Source organism: Myzus persicae, unplaced genomic scaffold (genome assembly GCF_001856785.1).
Source record: "Myzus persicae strain clone G006 unplaced genomic scaffold, MPER_G0061.0, whole genome shotgun sequence".
Classification (NCBI taxonomy): domain Eukaryota; kingdom Metazoa; phylum Arthropoda; class Insecta; order Hemiptera; family Aphididae; genus Myzus; species Myzus persicae.
In genome coordinates, this window is record NW_019101427.1 from 375,665 (window position 1) to 393,312 (window position 17,648).

Sequence of the window (17,648 nt, forward strand, 5' to 3'; positions counted from 1 at the left end):
GACTATGTTCTATCTTTAATCCCGTGGGTTATTATTAGTGACATTATATAAATATTAATATGACATACTCAATAGTATACGCTATGATCTCCGAAACCACTAATGAACTACAAATAAAAAAAATATATTTTCTCATACATAATAGCAATACTACACGGCCTACGAAAATGCCGAAAAACAGACTAATACGGGGGCAACGCCGTCTTGGAACAGCTAGTATAATGTAAGTATATAATAATTATATTATTATATTAAGTAATTTATTTATAATGTTATGGATACAGCAAGCATTTTTATGCACTAAAAATAATTATACTGTAGTAGTATGCATAATGGTGAAAATAATGTCAAGTGTGATTAATTCTTTTTATATTACTACAAAATAACTTCAACCAATTGAAGAAAAATTGTTATCCAACATTTCAAAATCTAAATTTCAAACTCACATAAAATTAAAAATTGTGACAATGTGTTTTTGATTTTTTTTAATTGTTATCGTAAGTCGCAAGAACCATTTTTAGGAGCCTTGTGTTAAATTTTAAAAACACTCATGACATTATAACAAAATCTATACATTTCTCGCTATTAGCTCAAAACTGAAGTAGGTACCTACCAACCAAAGTATACTTCATGTAAGTAGGTAACATTTTAAAAAGTGGCCTAAACCAAAGAGGGAATGTTATATGATCAGATATGATATTTTTATTTTAGAGTTCAAATACAAATCATAGGTAAGTAACACTTATATTAGGTACATTAATTTTATTATTTCTATTACATAATATTATAATCTTACTTATTTAATTATTTAAAATGTAAGAAAAAATGCCTGTACGGCTATAAAATAATGTTGAATATTACATAAATTACCTATTTCTTAATAGGTACTCAAAATTTTTTAATTACTATACACATATCATAATTAATAAACAAATATTACGTCATTATATTATAATGGGTAGCATGGGCACCGTGATGGGGGTGTACTTGCACTCCCCTGGCTTTTCAAAAAAAAATATTTAATTAAATTTAAAAAAATTGAATGGTATTGAAACTGTTTTATTTTGCCTAATTATCTACATTATTTCTATTATTTATTATTATACATATTTTACATAATTGTCTACAAATATAATTTATATTATGTATTATAAATTATAATACTTATTTTTTAAATTATAAAGGTAAACGCCTAGGTTTTTTTCTAATCGTAGCCACTAGCCCGCGTTACATTGTAGCCGTTGAAAAAAAACTAAAATAACTGTATCGTTATACAATTTGAAAAAAAATTTTTACTTATTTAACTATTATTATTATTGTTATCATTATTATTATTACGTATACAAGCATTATTTAGTAGGTAATCAGTTTATAGTTGCACGATGCACCCCCCCTAATAAAATTCCTGGCGGCACCTATGATGGGTAGTATAATATATTTACTTTATTTACTACACATTTACTGTGTACGGTGTGTGTATAAATATTAAATACATTATTAAGTACAAGGATCTGAGCGATTAGCATTTCAATGACTTGCATTCCATACCTATACTTTTGTGGATAAGTTGCTTTCAGCATATTATTTTGGTAAGTCTTATCCACAAAAAAGGTAGGTATATAGACTAGTTCCGTTCAACATGTATTTTGAGAGTGATCTCTTAAGTATAAACTTACGTTCGGTGTTAAAAATAATTGAATAAGAATATAATTTGTTCAATGTCATAAAAAATACCTATATAATGACTTAATGTAAACTTAGTACATATTATTTAATTGACATTTTGCGATATCTCGAATTCTCGACATTAGGTAGGTAGGTCCTTGCAAATACTTCAATATATTTTCTGGTGAGGAAATGTCCTAAGCAGGAGAAAATATCAACTATATTAAGAGTCAAAAGGGGTAAAATGATGTCCTAATGTCGAAGAAAATGTGTTATCTGGGGACTGGAATGCAACTAGTTTTTCTCCTTACAAGTTATCATGGAACAAATGGCGGAACAATATATATTACTCAACACAAGTAGACTCTTAACGCTAATAATAATGTGTGTGGGTGTACTCAATAATTATTAACTATAACAATGTTTTGTTTGTGCTCGAAAAGTTGTGTGTTTTTAAACGCCGTTTAGTATTGTGACATTCACGCGTCTCATATACCTAATATGCGGTAACCAATAATACTATATCTTCGAACAAAGTCCAACGGTGACTCTCACCCGAGGTTTGCTTGAGCTGCACAGGAGGTATGCAAAGTGCGGTCCGGTATCCAAATGAGGTGTGTTCAAAATATGTTCAGCCACATTGTTTGGATTTATCACCAAGATACCGCCAAACGGCGGCGCCCGCAAAATGTTTCTCATTCTCATGATTTATGGACTTATTTATTACATAGGTAAGGTATATTTATTTTTTATCTATATACATAAGTAGCATACTATATTATATACGTATATATATATATATATCATATAGGTACTGGTCCGGAAATGTATAATTTGTTATTTCCTCCTAGATTGGCCATGGTGACATATCTGTATAATATCAGAAAACAATAGTATAAATAAAACAATGCTATTTCATCATAATTTATTATTATTAACCCAAGGATTCATTAAAATGGCTGCAAGATTGAATATTTTCTTAGTCGATATTTGTGTTTTTAAATGAAACGATTAATACCTATTTTATTATAGTAGTGTACTTCAGTATTTTTGTATTAAGTAGCTGGATACCACTTCAAATTAAATTAAACTTTTTTTTTAACTAGGTATAGAATTGTTTAAGAATGGGAGTTACCAAATTGATTCCCGTTCAGAGAGGTTATTTGAAATGTTTAAAAAGTGAAATGAATTGGTTCCCGTTTAAATTTGAGGTGTATCCTACAGAGTATGGTGGAGTTGCAGTGCCATAGCCAGAGGGTGGGCTTTAGGGTTTACCCCCCGGCACTGTTGGGTTTTCGTGAGGGTTGAATGAAAATATAGTTAAGTACCTACAATATGGGAACAAAACCAATTAGGCCAATGAGGTTGTATCGGGAACAAATTTGGGATCATCCATCAAATTACTAATTACCTATACTCTATTCAGAATAAGAACGTACCTCGCCGGCGAAGGGTTTTCGTCCCCTACCGAGTCGAAACGTTAGGCCATAATTGCTTTAAAATAACGCCCGTGCGTAAAACTTAGCCGCCTAAGTACTGTCTCATTTTGAATAGACTAAAGGTTGGTTAGCGACTAATATTTTTATTATCATCAAGATAAATCATCTGTTGTATACAAATATGACATTATGACCTAACAATGATTCTTTTAAAACCCCGAGTAATCGATGATCATGATCATAATGGTAATATAATAATAAAATATAACATAATTATTGATTTTTAAGATTTTATACTTTAATTGTCTTGGAGGTAATGGCGGCGGTGCATCATTATTCGTCTGTTCGATATCCATATGCAACATGTCTTCGTAATCCTCATCTTCCTCGCTCTTCCCTTCAGCGCCCGCGCTTTCTTCGTCCACTATTCCTTGTAAACGTGTACTGAGCAGGTGTTGGTCGATCAGCCGTAAGTCTTGCATCGAGTTGGGTTCACTGTATCCCGGTGTGGCCAACAGCAATCCCACACTAGTCAACAGGTAGTGCGAAGAACTCTGAAAAATGTTCATCGTTCATTTATTTTAGAAATTAAGGAATAGGTTATATTGATATAGGTTAGGTACTATCGGTCAGGTCAAGTTAGTTACTAAAGGTACTCTACAATTGATTGTGCATAGTATTCATGTATACTGCTACCTCGATATGTAAATAATAAATATTCAATGAATATATTATTTTATTAGGGCACCAGGTGCAATGTAATTTCGTATCCAAAAATACACTTTACGGGAATAATGATTCTGTTATGTAGAATCAACCAAATTTGAAAAAGAAAATTTTAACTTATATTGGGTAATATTCTACAAGCCACATTAAACTCTGTTTTTCAATACTGCAATCTCAAACATAATATGTCTTTAAAAATAAGACAACATTCAGCTTTTTTTTACGAATTATTTTTATAACGTTATTTGAAATAAAATGAATAATTTAATGTTAATACGAAATAACATTTATTACTAATCTAATAACACATTTATTTTTAACCAGATAATATTATATTATTGTTGTTGTACACATAAAATTCAATAGGTAGTTAATTTTAAACATTTTGATTTCTTGAAAATAACTAGGGTACCTAGCAAGTATAGTAATTAAATTTAATATTTATAAATTGTTATAAAATATTATGTTGTTATATCTATATCTATATATATTTATATATTTTTAATAACTAATAATAAGGTACACTTTCAAACATGGTTTCTATGGTAGACACCCATAAGGTAGGTGCAGGCACCTATACAATTTTCGACTAATGTCAGTTTTTTTGAAAATTAAACAAGTCTATTTTTAATATTGATTTTATGATAACTGATTGTTAATAATTGTAAATTTGTTTTCGATAAGTCAATAATTAATTAACTTTTTTCATTTTGGAACCGACGACCGCGATGGCGCAGGACCTGCTTCGTATTACTTTCGCGATAATAATTAACTAACAATTTACACCTATAATATTACCTGAATAGAAAAAAAAATTATTGAAATGTATAGTAAAATAAAATTGAAAATAAATAAATTAACTTAACTTCTAAAAATTGATATTTAATTAGTTGATTTCAAGGTAATTAAAAATAATTGAGTTAACAGAAATCCAAAAGTAACTAGTTAAGTTAAAATGTTAAGATTAACTCTACTTAAAGCTTAAACTTATTAACTCGTTAATATGCCTAGCCTTCCAAAACACTATATTATCACCTGTAACACTTACCTTTTGTCTCAAACCGTTAGACTGGGGCATGAGCACGAGGTGTTGTTGGGAGCCGGCCGACCGCAGCGTGGGTGCGGATTGTTGCATGACGAACTTTTTTAGATCTCCTTCGCTCCTGCTCATTCGTCTGGACTCTAACAAACGCCGAGGCGGCGTCGTCGAAGGCGAATCGACAGCGGACCAATGGTCGTAGCGCGTCTGTCTGCAGTCCCTGGGCGTCGGCGGCAACGGCGTGGTGGCGATCCTGGGCAACGGTCGCGGACACGACAGGAGCTCGTTGTGCAACTCGTCGGCTTCGGTGCAGTACAGTTCCAAGTCACCATCGCCCGCTTTAAACTTGCTGTAATCATGGTATACAAAATAAAATTCAACAAATCCGTCCATGCACGAACGCTCCCAATTATACCCAGCAGGGTATAGTATGGCCATCGTAGGCGCCTAATTTTTGTTTGGTGGTGGTAGGGACTGAAGCCGCCATCATACTGTTCCCTTATTAATCTGTGTGAACATTTCCCCTATACACTCATCTACTGAGTTTATACTATTATACCTATACTTGCAAATTACTCTAAGAAAACTTGGTGATGTGTGGGTACCAGTATTCTTATGCAAATATGTTTCTAACCATTTGATTCCTCCAAAGAATTAAATAAGTTAGACATAGCATAATATAATACACACATTGGCACAAAAGAGAGAGGCTTGTGTTAACTTAGACTCCCAAAACTCTTCCATGCACCAATGTAATTTGTATTTGTAAGTCGATAATAAATTACTACAATAGTTGGTGGTCGTAAGGGACTACGCCAATGTTTTTTTTTAAATCAATGTAATGAGGGACTTTATCAGTGTTGTATTGGTACCTGTTTGTGCGTATTGTGCATACTCTATGTAAATCATCTGATACTGCCGGCAGAGGTAAGTAACTACATTGTATTTGTGTCCAATGGAGTGTTACTTTGATTTTTCCAGTGTGAGGGTCCGTCACCAATATTTCTTCTGACTTTACTGATAGAGTACCATACAATCCGGTTAAACCTGCCGTTTTAGAATGTTCATTGTCAATTATCGATACAGTATACTCGTTTGTTGTCTCTGCAATGAATAATGTATAACTTCTATTATCTATTTATACTTTCCGTTTATTTATGTGTCAAATTAATTAATTAATTTTTGCAAAGTTCTAATAAGATGCGTGGGAGATCTAATTATTATTCATTTATACGAGTAACTGACAGTATATCAGCATAATATCATCAAATAGTTTATTCGTATTTTATTCAAGAGAGTCGTAGATATAACTAATGTCTAATATAAACTACACCTAAATAGTGTTGTCTCCTCATCCTCGTTAAAAATGCTGTACCTACATTATTCACCATAGGAACAAAATTTAGGTACTAACTTTAATTACTCAATGATATATCTTATTCAAATCAGCGTATGGATAACCGCTATGACAATATATAACTTAAACGATTTTAGTCAGAATAACTTTTCATTCAGTTTTAAACAACTGTCAATCATGAATGTATGTCTTTGAGTGAAAACTTATTTATAAGATTCTTAAAGTTCTCAAAAAGTCAAAATTTGCATTCAAATAATTTTATTCTGTGTAGAAATTTTTTTCTATTAATATTAATAAGTAATAACCCAACCTATAAATTGTTGAAATTATTATGAGGAATCATTTGCGTTAGGTACCTATATCTTTATAGTGTTTATTCGATCTGCGTCATATTAAATTGTTGTTTCTTCATTAATTCAGTTTCTACTTAAGTGTCTTCATACTTATTACAATTTTTTAATTAAAAAATACATTAACATAATTAATACACCTCTGTATAATATAATGTATTGAGCTATTGTAAATAAATAAATGAATACAAGTAATACAACAATAACAGACTTAACAACCAACCTTTTTTTAATAATTAGAGATAACTAGCTTATATTTTAATCATTTATAAGATAACCATCAGCCAGGTATATAATATTATAAAAATATAATTATACATTTATGCATCGTAATCATACGGTATTTTACTCTTTTTATATATTTTATATACATTGATACCAAAGGCGTGAATTGAATAATCTTATAATATAATATTTTGATAAAATATGATATGTAGATAGTTGATCGTGATTCGTACTTTTATGTGTTGGTGGTTTTAGAACATCTCTTATAGATTTCATCCATTTTTGAGACTCTGTTTCTGATTTTCCAGCGAGAAAAATGCATGGTTGTTGTTCCTTTTGTCCTGCATAAAATATTCCGAAACCGTAGGCTTTAGTCCTATAGTGGTGAAAAAATAAAAACATCAATCATACCTAAGTAAACATTTTGATAACATTTTTGAACATTTATAACAATCATAATAACTCAAGACCTAACCTGAATTACGTTTGTTGATTCTTAAATGTTTTTTTGGTTAAAAGTCTATCTCTTAAATTGCAGATTAAAAATAATAAAAATTAGGCAAACTATTAATATTATATTATATGCATTGAAAAAATACCTAAAAACTGATTAAAATTGTAAAACGTTCTCAGGTTTTATCTACACCATTCTGATGTTATTATAATAATTTTTTCAATTTTTTCAACTTTTGAGTGTCTGGGGTCAATTCTTCCGGTCTTAAGATATTACATTATAAAAGAATTGTATCCATATAAATATTATGTATATATATATACTGATATATCATAAATAGTATACATATAGGTAAAATATTATATTTTATGTATTTGTAATATTCAAATATTATGCTTATGTGTATCGACCTGGATTTAATTCGGTAGATGATTGCGTTGTTAGGTACTGCTAAACACGATGTGACATTTCCCTTACTATGTCCAATGTTGATGACCATACGATTTTCGTTTTTGAGAACCTCACACCATTGGCTTTTCCACGCCTGTTAACATTATTAACAAACATAATAATTAAGAACTAACTATTAAATGTACTATTAGTGGTTGTTAAAAATGTATATGCTCCTATTATTATTAAATTAAATATATTATCTTAATATGTGAATTTGATTTAACCATGTTTGGCCGCTGTACATTTAACCAGAAAAGTCTTACTTAATTATCATTGTATCATATTTTTATTACAAAAACATCAAAAACAATAAAACAATATAAAATATGAACATACTTTCCATGAACCGAATTTTCTACCTTTGGCCGGTACTTTTATATCAATTATACCGCAGATCTCCATGATTGACTTCAGCTTGTTCCAGCCCTATAATAATAATTATGAAATTCAACATTTAACAATACTTATAGCTTATAAGTTTTAATCATTTTTTGTTACGTATAGTAAAAAATAATAATATAGTAACTTTTGGTCGTGTTTTATTTATTACCTAGGTACTATAGTTACTACACCTGTATCACCCTGCGTTGACTGGAAATAAATGAAGTCAAGATGGGTGTCCACTAACCACGGATAATGTGATAACTAATAATCGATTTTTTTTTCTTAAGTATCTTCCAGATCTAGACCATAGAAAAATAAGTCGTTGACAAAATTTCTGATTTTCTGTCATAAGCATAAAGATTTGTGAACAACAATTTCATAATCATATATTTCCGGTGAATGTTTCATGGCCTGGACGGGGATTTAGCTTTAGGTACGAGTAACCAATCACGAGCAAAAATAAACGAATGCGTGGTTATGATTTTAATATTATTAATAGCGGTTAAATCACCTTAAACTAACTAACTTGTTCAATCTATTATCCAAACCACCCTTCCACGAATCGTCAAAATCAGTCAAAGTATTTTTTTTATTTTATAATCAGGACAAGCATAAGTTATACACTTTGCTTTAAATAAAATATAATGTAACAGTTACCAATGACTTCTATATATACTGATACTCTTACAACTCGTGAGAAATACGATTAAAATAAATTTTTGGTTCAAATTGATTAAAACTGTGGATTTGTATGTGCGTCTTTTGGATATAACCTGACTAACAATATATATCTGTGTAATCCATCTATCTATTATAATCTGTCCATCTAGTATTTATGTTTTGCTCCAATTGAAATATTCTCAATACATTTTTCTGACAAATTTGGTCGACTATTTGTTTAGCATTTATATAAACCTCAAACATACATTTTACCTTTATAATGTATTATATTATAATATAGCTATTACTCAATTTTACATTTATTTAAGATAATTATTTATATTAGCCTAATAATGACCAGATATTATACCATGCGGAAAATTATATGCAAATATGCAATCATAATAAGTAATAGGTAATTATTTTAGTATCTGTAATAAATATCAAACCTATACATACATGATACATATTTATAATTATGTAAACAAAAAATGTATCGATATTCGAGAGCCGAAGCAAAATTGGATGAACTATGAGCGATGAGCCACCCTGCTATAGCGACCTATCTATGGGTTGAAATACCAAGCAACAGATGGTCTCCTATAATCTCAAGAAATTTATTGATCCAACTTTCATAGAAAACAGTCCGGTTAGGTTAGGTATCTGTATATTTAATAGACAAAGAAAGAACGTTAGAAAGAAACATTCATTTTTATATACTTATAGGTACATAGTTTTAATTTTTTGTTGTCTATTTTAGTTGGATCCAACATGAAAATATAGCCGTGAAATAGGTACTTGAAGGTCAATTAAGATATAAGATGCGGTATGAGAGACTAGTTTATAGCTAGTAACTATATTCATCTTGTATTATTCTATGGTTGAAATCACATGTAGTGGATATGATATACATATAGGTAATATGAAAATCACAAATTCATAACTCATAATAGTTTATAGTTCACAAATGTACTACCTATTATTATTATTATTACCTAATTACCTTTGTATGATTATTATGATAAATGTATATATATTATTTAATTATTAGATTTAAGTATAAATTATTTAGCTGAGTCAACAAAAATCCATTCTTAAGTTTGGAATTCTGATGCCGTGGGTATATAGTTATATAATGTTCAAAACTTTTACAGCAATTTTCATACAAATTGCAATTTTAATACATACGTTTGCATCTTACGTTAAACGTTTACAGATCACTGAAAGCATTTTGAAAGCTTTCTGTAATTTCGAGGGCAGCCCTCTTAGAACCACATGCCCACGCCACTGACATGTTCAAATAGATATATTTAGTTCATTAAAATTTGCCTGATTAAACTAAAATAAAGGAAAACGGTGGCAAGTAAAGGTGTATAGCTGCACTGAATATATCTGTTAAATTAATTTGTATAATTTTCAACTTTTTAGAGACATTTTTTTTACAGACATTAAGACATAAAAAACCACCAGGTAAGTATTCAAGTTGTATTATTATAGCTATTGTTGTTAGCATATTATTATTATACATGACTGTAATTATTCTTCAATCATTTATATGAATATCTGTATACCTAATTAAAATTTTCAGACTCATTTTATAAATTATAATATAATACGCATTGCTCAAAGCTACGTCAGTTTTCGACTACCTATTGTTATATTTTGTTTGTCTCAAGGTACAAGCATAGATACGTCACAATCATTATTGCACCTTTATGAAAATATTACAAGCTGTAGATTCACCATGAAGTTTTCAAACGAATATTTTGGTATTTCCGAGGTCCTTATTATAGTCCAGTGAAGAATATAATTTAAAATAAATTAAATATTACCGAACCTTGAAGTTTTTCTACTCTAAATATGGAGGTTATGGCCACTTTTATTCTTGCTGATGACCGGAAAATAAAGTGATTCTATAAGACTATATGCCTATATGGTTATATATTAGTTATGGTGTATTATATATTTATTTTTTTGCACTTCAGTAATATTTTGTTGTAAATATCATTGCACGTGTAGCCCGTGTAGGGAAATCGTTTTCAATTTATTGATTAATCAATGATAATAATGTCATTATAATTCTTAATCAAAAAGCCTTCACATTTTTGCCTTTTTAAAAAACTACGTGTAAAATTAATTAATTGCTTGTTTAAATTATTTTTGTATTTTAGTCTCGCTATAATTTGTTGTGCAATGGAATATATAGCTTATTAGATACCTACTTATTAGGTACCTAGTTACTAATTTATTATTTTAAATATGTATTTATCTATATTATAATCTGATCCATGAATATTATTATAATTGTATTGCATTTTGTTGGTAGTTTTAACTGTATTATTTCTGGTTAAAATATATCTAGGCAAGTACTTACTATATTTGTACAGTCACGTAGAATATAAATAAAAAAACATTTATAATAAAAGCACATGTATTTATTTTTCTTGAACTGTAAAAAGTGTTAATGGATGCCATGCGGAGAATGTTTAACCGCAATCGTTTGACACTCGCGTGATGTACAGACTACATGGAGTACAGACAAGTAGAACATATTGGCAAGGCCAAATATATATGTACCTACCTGTCGGCTGTCACATCTTGCAGTTGATCGGTATGTATGACACATTTTTGTTTCTTCAAATGGCAATTAATGAAAACAATAATTATCGTTTAAATTCTATATTGCTTTAAAATTTAAATCTATTTTAATCGTATACTCGTTATTAGCCGTTTTACCCATTTAAACAGCGTGTGAGCTAGAGGTATTAAATTGCAAATCATAATAGCACTATTCGCAGCTGCTGCTACAGTAGTGATTAATAGCAATCTCATTAAATAATATAAATAATTTCAATAAGAGTTTAGATTGGTGATGCTCGTGGTAATCAAATTATTTTTTTTTATCAATGAAATTGTAAATTAGACGAGTGACATACCTTACCTACTTTAATGAACGGTTTAAATAGTAAAATACTATAATATGTAATATTTAAAAAAAAAAAATTTTTATAGTTAAGTACACAAATCTAAATTAACAATTTTGGCTACTATATTATATATCATATATTATAGTATGTATAACTTTAAATAACAAAATATATCTCTTTAATAATAATAACAAATTAAGACTTAAGTATGGTATGTACTATGTAGGTACGAGGTACCTATAATAATTCAAACTGTTTTTCTCGCCAACGGGATAAAAGTATAGAGTCGAGGATACTGTATAAAAGTTAAAACCATGTTTGACTTGAGGCAAAACCGTATGCGGAATACTCATTGTGATTGTCTATGATAGTTATAAATTTCTACAATGTAGACAAAAGATTATACACATAAAAATACATAATATAAAATCCAAATGAGTCATTTTATTTGTGATACAAAAACATTTTTATTAAGTATAGGTTTTGTGCTTCCAAACTTAAAAGTTTGTGTTGGGGAAGTGTTAGACATTCAAACATCAATAAGTAGGTACCAAATAAGATCTAATTGGTATATCTAATATTAAATAAATTAGCATTTCCGATTACAGAATAAAAAATATGCATGAGCTTACCTATTGACTATTGCTTATCTACGGTAAAATTATATTTATAATGTTCTTAATAATACTTGAATATTATGAAACTGATTTAAAAAAATTGTGCCCTTATTGTCTCTCGTTTGATTCAGTTAATAAAGTAAAATACCAACTAAACCTAATTTCGAATAAATATTACATTAGGTTCAATGAATTTATACTTCTATATTAAAGTCTGTATGTAATAGTGTATAGACTATAGAGGTATACATGCAAATTGTAGCTTTTCCTAAATTGTCGGATTTTGATATTTAAATTAAAATTGTTCAAAGGTGATACAGTAAACCAAATGATATGTATCTATGATTAGCGTTTAGAAGTAAGACCTATTCGGACAATATGTCATATTTGGGTTTTTTCCTAATACGAATTAAATATTAATTATACACACTACACAGTCATCGATAATTTTACATTTAATATTTATAAACTATTCTCACTTTTTGGGACAAAGTGATTAACATTATCAATATTATTCATCGATAATTTTAACCAGTATATACATATAAATAAATATAATTTCTATAAATCCATTATTGCTAGCTTGTAGGAGTCTAATAAATGTATTGTGACAGGTAGAGAGCCTTAATAATAATTATTATTATTACGGCTCTCTAGTGATAGGTACATATAAGTAATGTTTTCACATTATCGATAATTTTCATACATTACATGTAATATGTTTATGATCAAACTGATAGTATATAAATTATAAAGACACCCGACCAATAATTTGAGTACATTTGTGTTTCGTATTATATTCAATATTAATTCACCATGATAAGTCCTTCAATCAAAGGTAATATTTTCGCAAAAAAAAAACATATAAGGCTATTGCCTATTACCAAGGTTTGGTTATTTTGTTTTTATAAAAATATATATCATTGAATTTCATAACTATATTAATAATAATAATAATAATAATAATGTTTATTCAACTATTTGTACATATACATGGGTTATTTCTTAGATTAAAAGTTGATACCTACTCTATATAAACAAATACTTGTGTTGAGAGTAGGGATATTATTATACACCTCTCATCTTAATATAATTGTATAATTTAGAAAAACTATTGTTTACCCTTAATTATTAGGTACTCGAGTATTTTCGTTTAATATATCTAAATAATAAAGCATTTGACAAAAAAAAATTGCATTGGTTACCAGCTACCAATATTTATTTGTATTTTGTATGTTTTTATATAATTTTGCTGTGGTAATGTTATCCAAATTCCAATAATGAATACTATATCGAGATCAAATAGCTTAAATAAATAAATTAATATATTGATTTAATATAATCTACCTATTAAATAACTTTTTAATTTTTACTGTTAATGAAAACATTTTTAATAAGTATAAAAGCATTACTCAGGTGAGAAGTTTCATTGTATTTCATTCAAATCTAAATTACTTTTAGTTAACTTTTTTCAAAAATCACTTCAGCGTTGAATTATAAAAATCCAAATGACTTCGTAATATCCTATATGCACGAAATAGAATTACCTACTCATAATTACTGTTGCGACAAAACACGTTGCCATAAATCATATATTTTTTTAAATACAACAAAATAACGTATTAAAGTAGAAATTATAGAATACTAAAAACGGTTTCCAATCAAATTAATTAAGTAGAAAATGATAAATGTATAACGTTGAGTAGGTAATAATAATGTATAATAGACGGTTGGTACTTTTATTATCTACACTCAACGATAATAGGTTTTTTTCTTACGATTTATGAAATATTTATAAATAAATAAATGCATCTTAAAACCAGTTATAACTACCTATAATTAAAAGTGGGAGCTCGATAAATGTACAGAATAAAAATGAATCTACTTAAATTTAACCGATGTTTTATTTACTCAGTTAATTTTTTGTACTGTTGTTAATGTTAAACAGTTCTACTTGCATAGTAATTTTTATTTAGGTTTACTTATGTAATATTTAGTATTTTAGTGTTACCTACTGCCTACTACATACTGTAAGTTTGTATGTCCAGTTGTACAAATATGTTTAAGGTTTCTACTTACAATTTTAGGTATAGTTAGTAAGAATAGGAAAACAATTCATAGGTACTCTTACACATTTAATACAAGTTTTTAAGTTTTAAGAACTAAACATGTATATAATACTTACTTTATATGAATTTTAAAAAGAATTTACCTAAAAAAATTACCAATTTACAGAATATTACCATTAAATCTCTATAATTACTGAACTAGGTATCTATACTATGTATAAAAATACGGAATAGATATCAACTTCTACTTACTTACCTACTTATTGATTTGATTAAATAAATATTTAAAATTATGATCGTATGATTATTAGGTACTTTAAGTCAAAACGATCCGGATATATTTGAATATAAAACTATGTTTAGATAACTATGGCAATAGCATATTATTGGACTATTGCATACTTACATGTATATATTTCAATGCAGTATAAAAATGCATGAGTTTCCAATTGTACTGTACAACATTCGTCAGTATGGCTAATTTAACTTGGCAATAATACAGTTATTAGAATACCTATTTTGTTTTTGTTTTTAGGTAGTTGCGATAAAAATTATCTCCATTACTAAGTTTCTCCAATATTTGACTTTGTCAAAGTTATCTGAACACAATATTATAATAATTATGGCAATATATATTATATTTTATTAACTTAATTTTTTTAGGTAAATAATCAGTAATACCTACGTACTACATGTTCCAGTTCTAACTTCTTAATGCAGTGATATATAATGCGATTAATAATATAAATTATAATGCGTAATATAGATATATATATTTATATATGTATATATAATGCGTTTGTCCCCGTAAAAAACTTAGTACCATTTAATCAGACTTTTGCAAGCTATTGCTGTATTGAATGGTAACTTTTGTTTTTTTATTTTTCGGTGTACTATTCTGTTTTCTGGTTATACTTATGTAGCATGATTACTAAATCGAAAATCGATGACTAAAAATGTTCTATTTAAATTTATAAAAAATGATAAAAATTAAAATAAACGACTGATTTTTTTTAAGTTCATCATACCTATAGTCAATAATAATTAAACGAAATAAACAATATACGTAATAACAGATTGATATGATGGGACTCTATATAAATATGAATAGTTGGATCTTACAGTAAGTAAAAAAATAATAATAATAACAAAAGGAACAAAAATTATTTTTAAAATAGTAAATACATAAAAAAATTTACTACATCCCAGCTGATAGGAAGACAATAGTTTTGGTAATATTAAAACATATATTGTGGAGTAGATTAAACAGGCAGAACTTTAAAGATAATAATAAACGTCATACATACACGTATACAAGTATACGCGATTGAAAATATCTGCACAACAATATTATATAAGATATATTTTAAAATCTTAATGATGAATCTTTTAACAATAATTTATTTGGACATTTTTGCACTAAATAAAATATATTGTACTATTTTCTTTATGATTTTGATGTATAATTTTTATATGATTTAGAAATATATGATGCTTTATAGTGTAAAATCTATTAATATTAAAAAAATGTAATATTATTATTTCATTGTTAAAACTTTAGTAAATTAAAATTTATATTCTTAGAGCAAATTGTTATTATTGTATGTGAAAGTATGACTAAAATGAGTAAAATGTCTAGAGTTTATAAGGTAAAACTGGTAGCTACTGGTACCAACTGGAAACAGTGAAAAACTAAGAAAAATAATTAAAGAACGTCGTTGTCTGGGTACCGGTTTTATGGACACTATCTATCTATATCGTGGAAGTTTTGTAATGATCAATTTGTCAAGGTAAGTTATATTGAATTTAATCGTTTAAAAAAAACTAAAACCCAAAAATACAATTTTTTCGAACTTTTAGTGTATGGAACATGGCACATGCGTACAGCGTAAGTAGCATATTACATAATAAAGGTAGACATAAAATAAAAAATTATGTTTACAATTTGCAAGTGCATATATTTAAACGTATACGAATTGCTACAATACGTGCTGAGCACGTTTCATCGTAATGTAGGTAATTAAATGGACACTTCCAACTAATTGTGAAGTAAACAACTAAAAGATTGAATTTGAACGATGTAGATTTTTAAAATTGATTTTTTTTAATAAACACTACTCGAGTTTTATGTATAAATTAATATATTATAAGAACATGTTTCATATAAACACTACCCAGATCACATTAATATATTGTATAGCTATTATAAGTATTGAATTAATTAAATTTAAAAAACATTATGCATTAATTTTGATTTACACATATACGTTGGTAAATGAAATCACTATATTCGCGAAGAGCAATAAAGAAACATTGGTGTACTTATAACAATTTATTAAGTAAATAAGACAAAATATAATTAATTTAGAAGGAATAAATGTTAAATTATTATTTAATTATAAAAATACATTACATTAATTATAAAAAAAAATAAGTCGAATATAATCAATTAAATTAATAATATAAAAGATTATAATTTCATACTTAAAAATTAAATAAAATTGGCTACATAAATTATAAAAGATTAAATACAAAGTTGATACTATCATTACTAAAATTAAATTTGAAAGAATACAACTACTACACTCGTGAGTAATTCAATTATTAAATCCAACTTTCCAGTTAAACGTCTAAGGTTTTAATGGAAATTTAAAAATAATATTTGGTTCTTCTTTTTGCAAAAAAAATATTCTTAGAATTATGCCATATTTTATCATACATTCTGATTCCAGCGTATTTTACGAATCGAGTAGAACTATTAATATATCTACGTAAAATACTTTGCATCGATGATATTTGTTAAAAATTAAATTCAAATTATTTACCTTTAAAGATGCATTCAAGTCTCCGAGATTGATGCGACTGTAGGTGGTACACAACACAAACAATGTATATAAATACGCACGCTTGTTTTTAATTATAAGTAAATATATGCCAATCGTATATATTATGTAAACACCTAAAAATGTATCACTTAACGTTTAGCACAAACGCCGCGATTTGTACGAACGACAACAATGAATGGAGCATAATACGACATTAACGATACGCTCAAGCGAATGTGCATGATTTGATTGCAGTTTTAGTACTGTTGTCGGTACTCGGTAGGTAGTTTATAACCGCTCGTACCTACGTCGTTGTTACGACTTGTTGTAGTCATCGTCACTGTGACGAAATAGTCGTGCAACTAGATAATGTTGGCAGTGTTGGTAGACCGGACAGGAAATAAAACGAAACAACAATACAATCATACGCCAATAATTGTTTTTTTTCGTGCTCAAAG

The 17,648-nt window shown here is 28.0% G+C and overlaps 1 protein-coding gene across 2 annotated transcripts; it reads right to left on the reverse strand.

Annotated features, from left to right (window-relative positions):
* Nucleotides 1-871: 871 nt before the first annotated feature.
* On the reverse strand, nt 872-17,508 carry LOC111029046. 2 transcript variants are annotated; one of them, XM_022307878.1, is made up of 8 exons: nt 17,191-17,508; nt 8,045-8,134; nt 7,666-7,799; nt 7,035-7,177; nt 5,742-5,973; nt 4,879-5,218; nt 3,402-3,658; nt 872-2,535 (listed from the first exon to the last, which is right to left on the reverse strand). In XM_022307878.1, exons 2-8 carry the CDS (start codon nt 8,108-8,110, stop codon nt 2,469-2,471), a joined length of 1,239 nt encoding a protein of 412 aa, XP_022163570.1. In that variant the 5' UTR covers nt 8,111-8,134; nt 17,191-17,508; the 3' UTR covers nt 872-2,468. The 2 variants fall into 2 exon arrangements, with proteins under 2 accessions (XP_022163570.1, XP_022163571.1); XM_022307879.1 differs by lacking the exon at nt 17,191-17,508 and adding an exon at nt 8,259-8,723.
* Nucleotides 17,509-17,648: the final 140 nt, after the last annotated feature.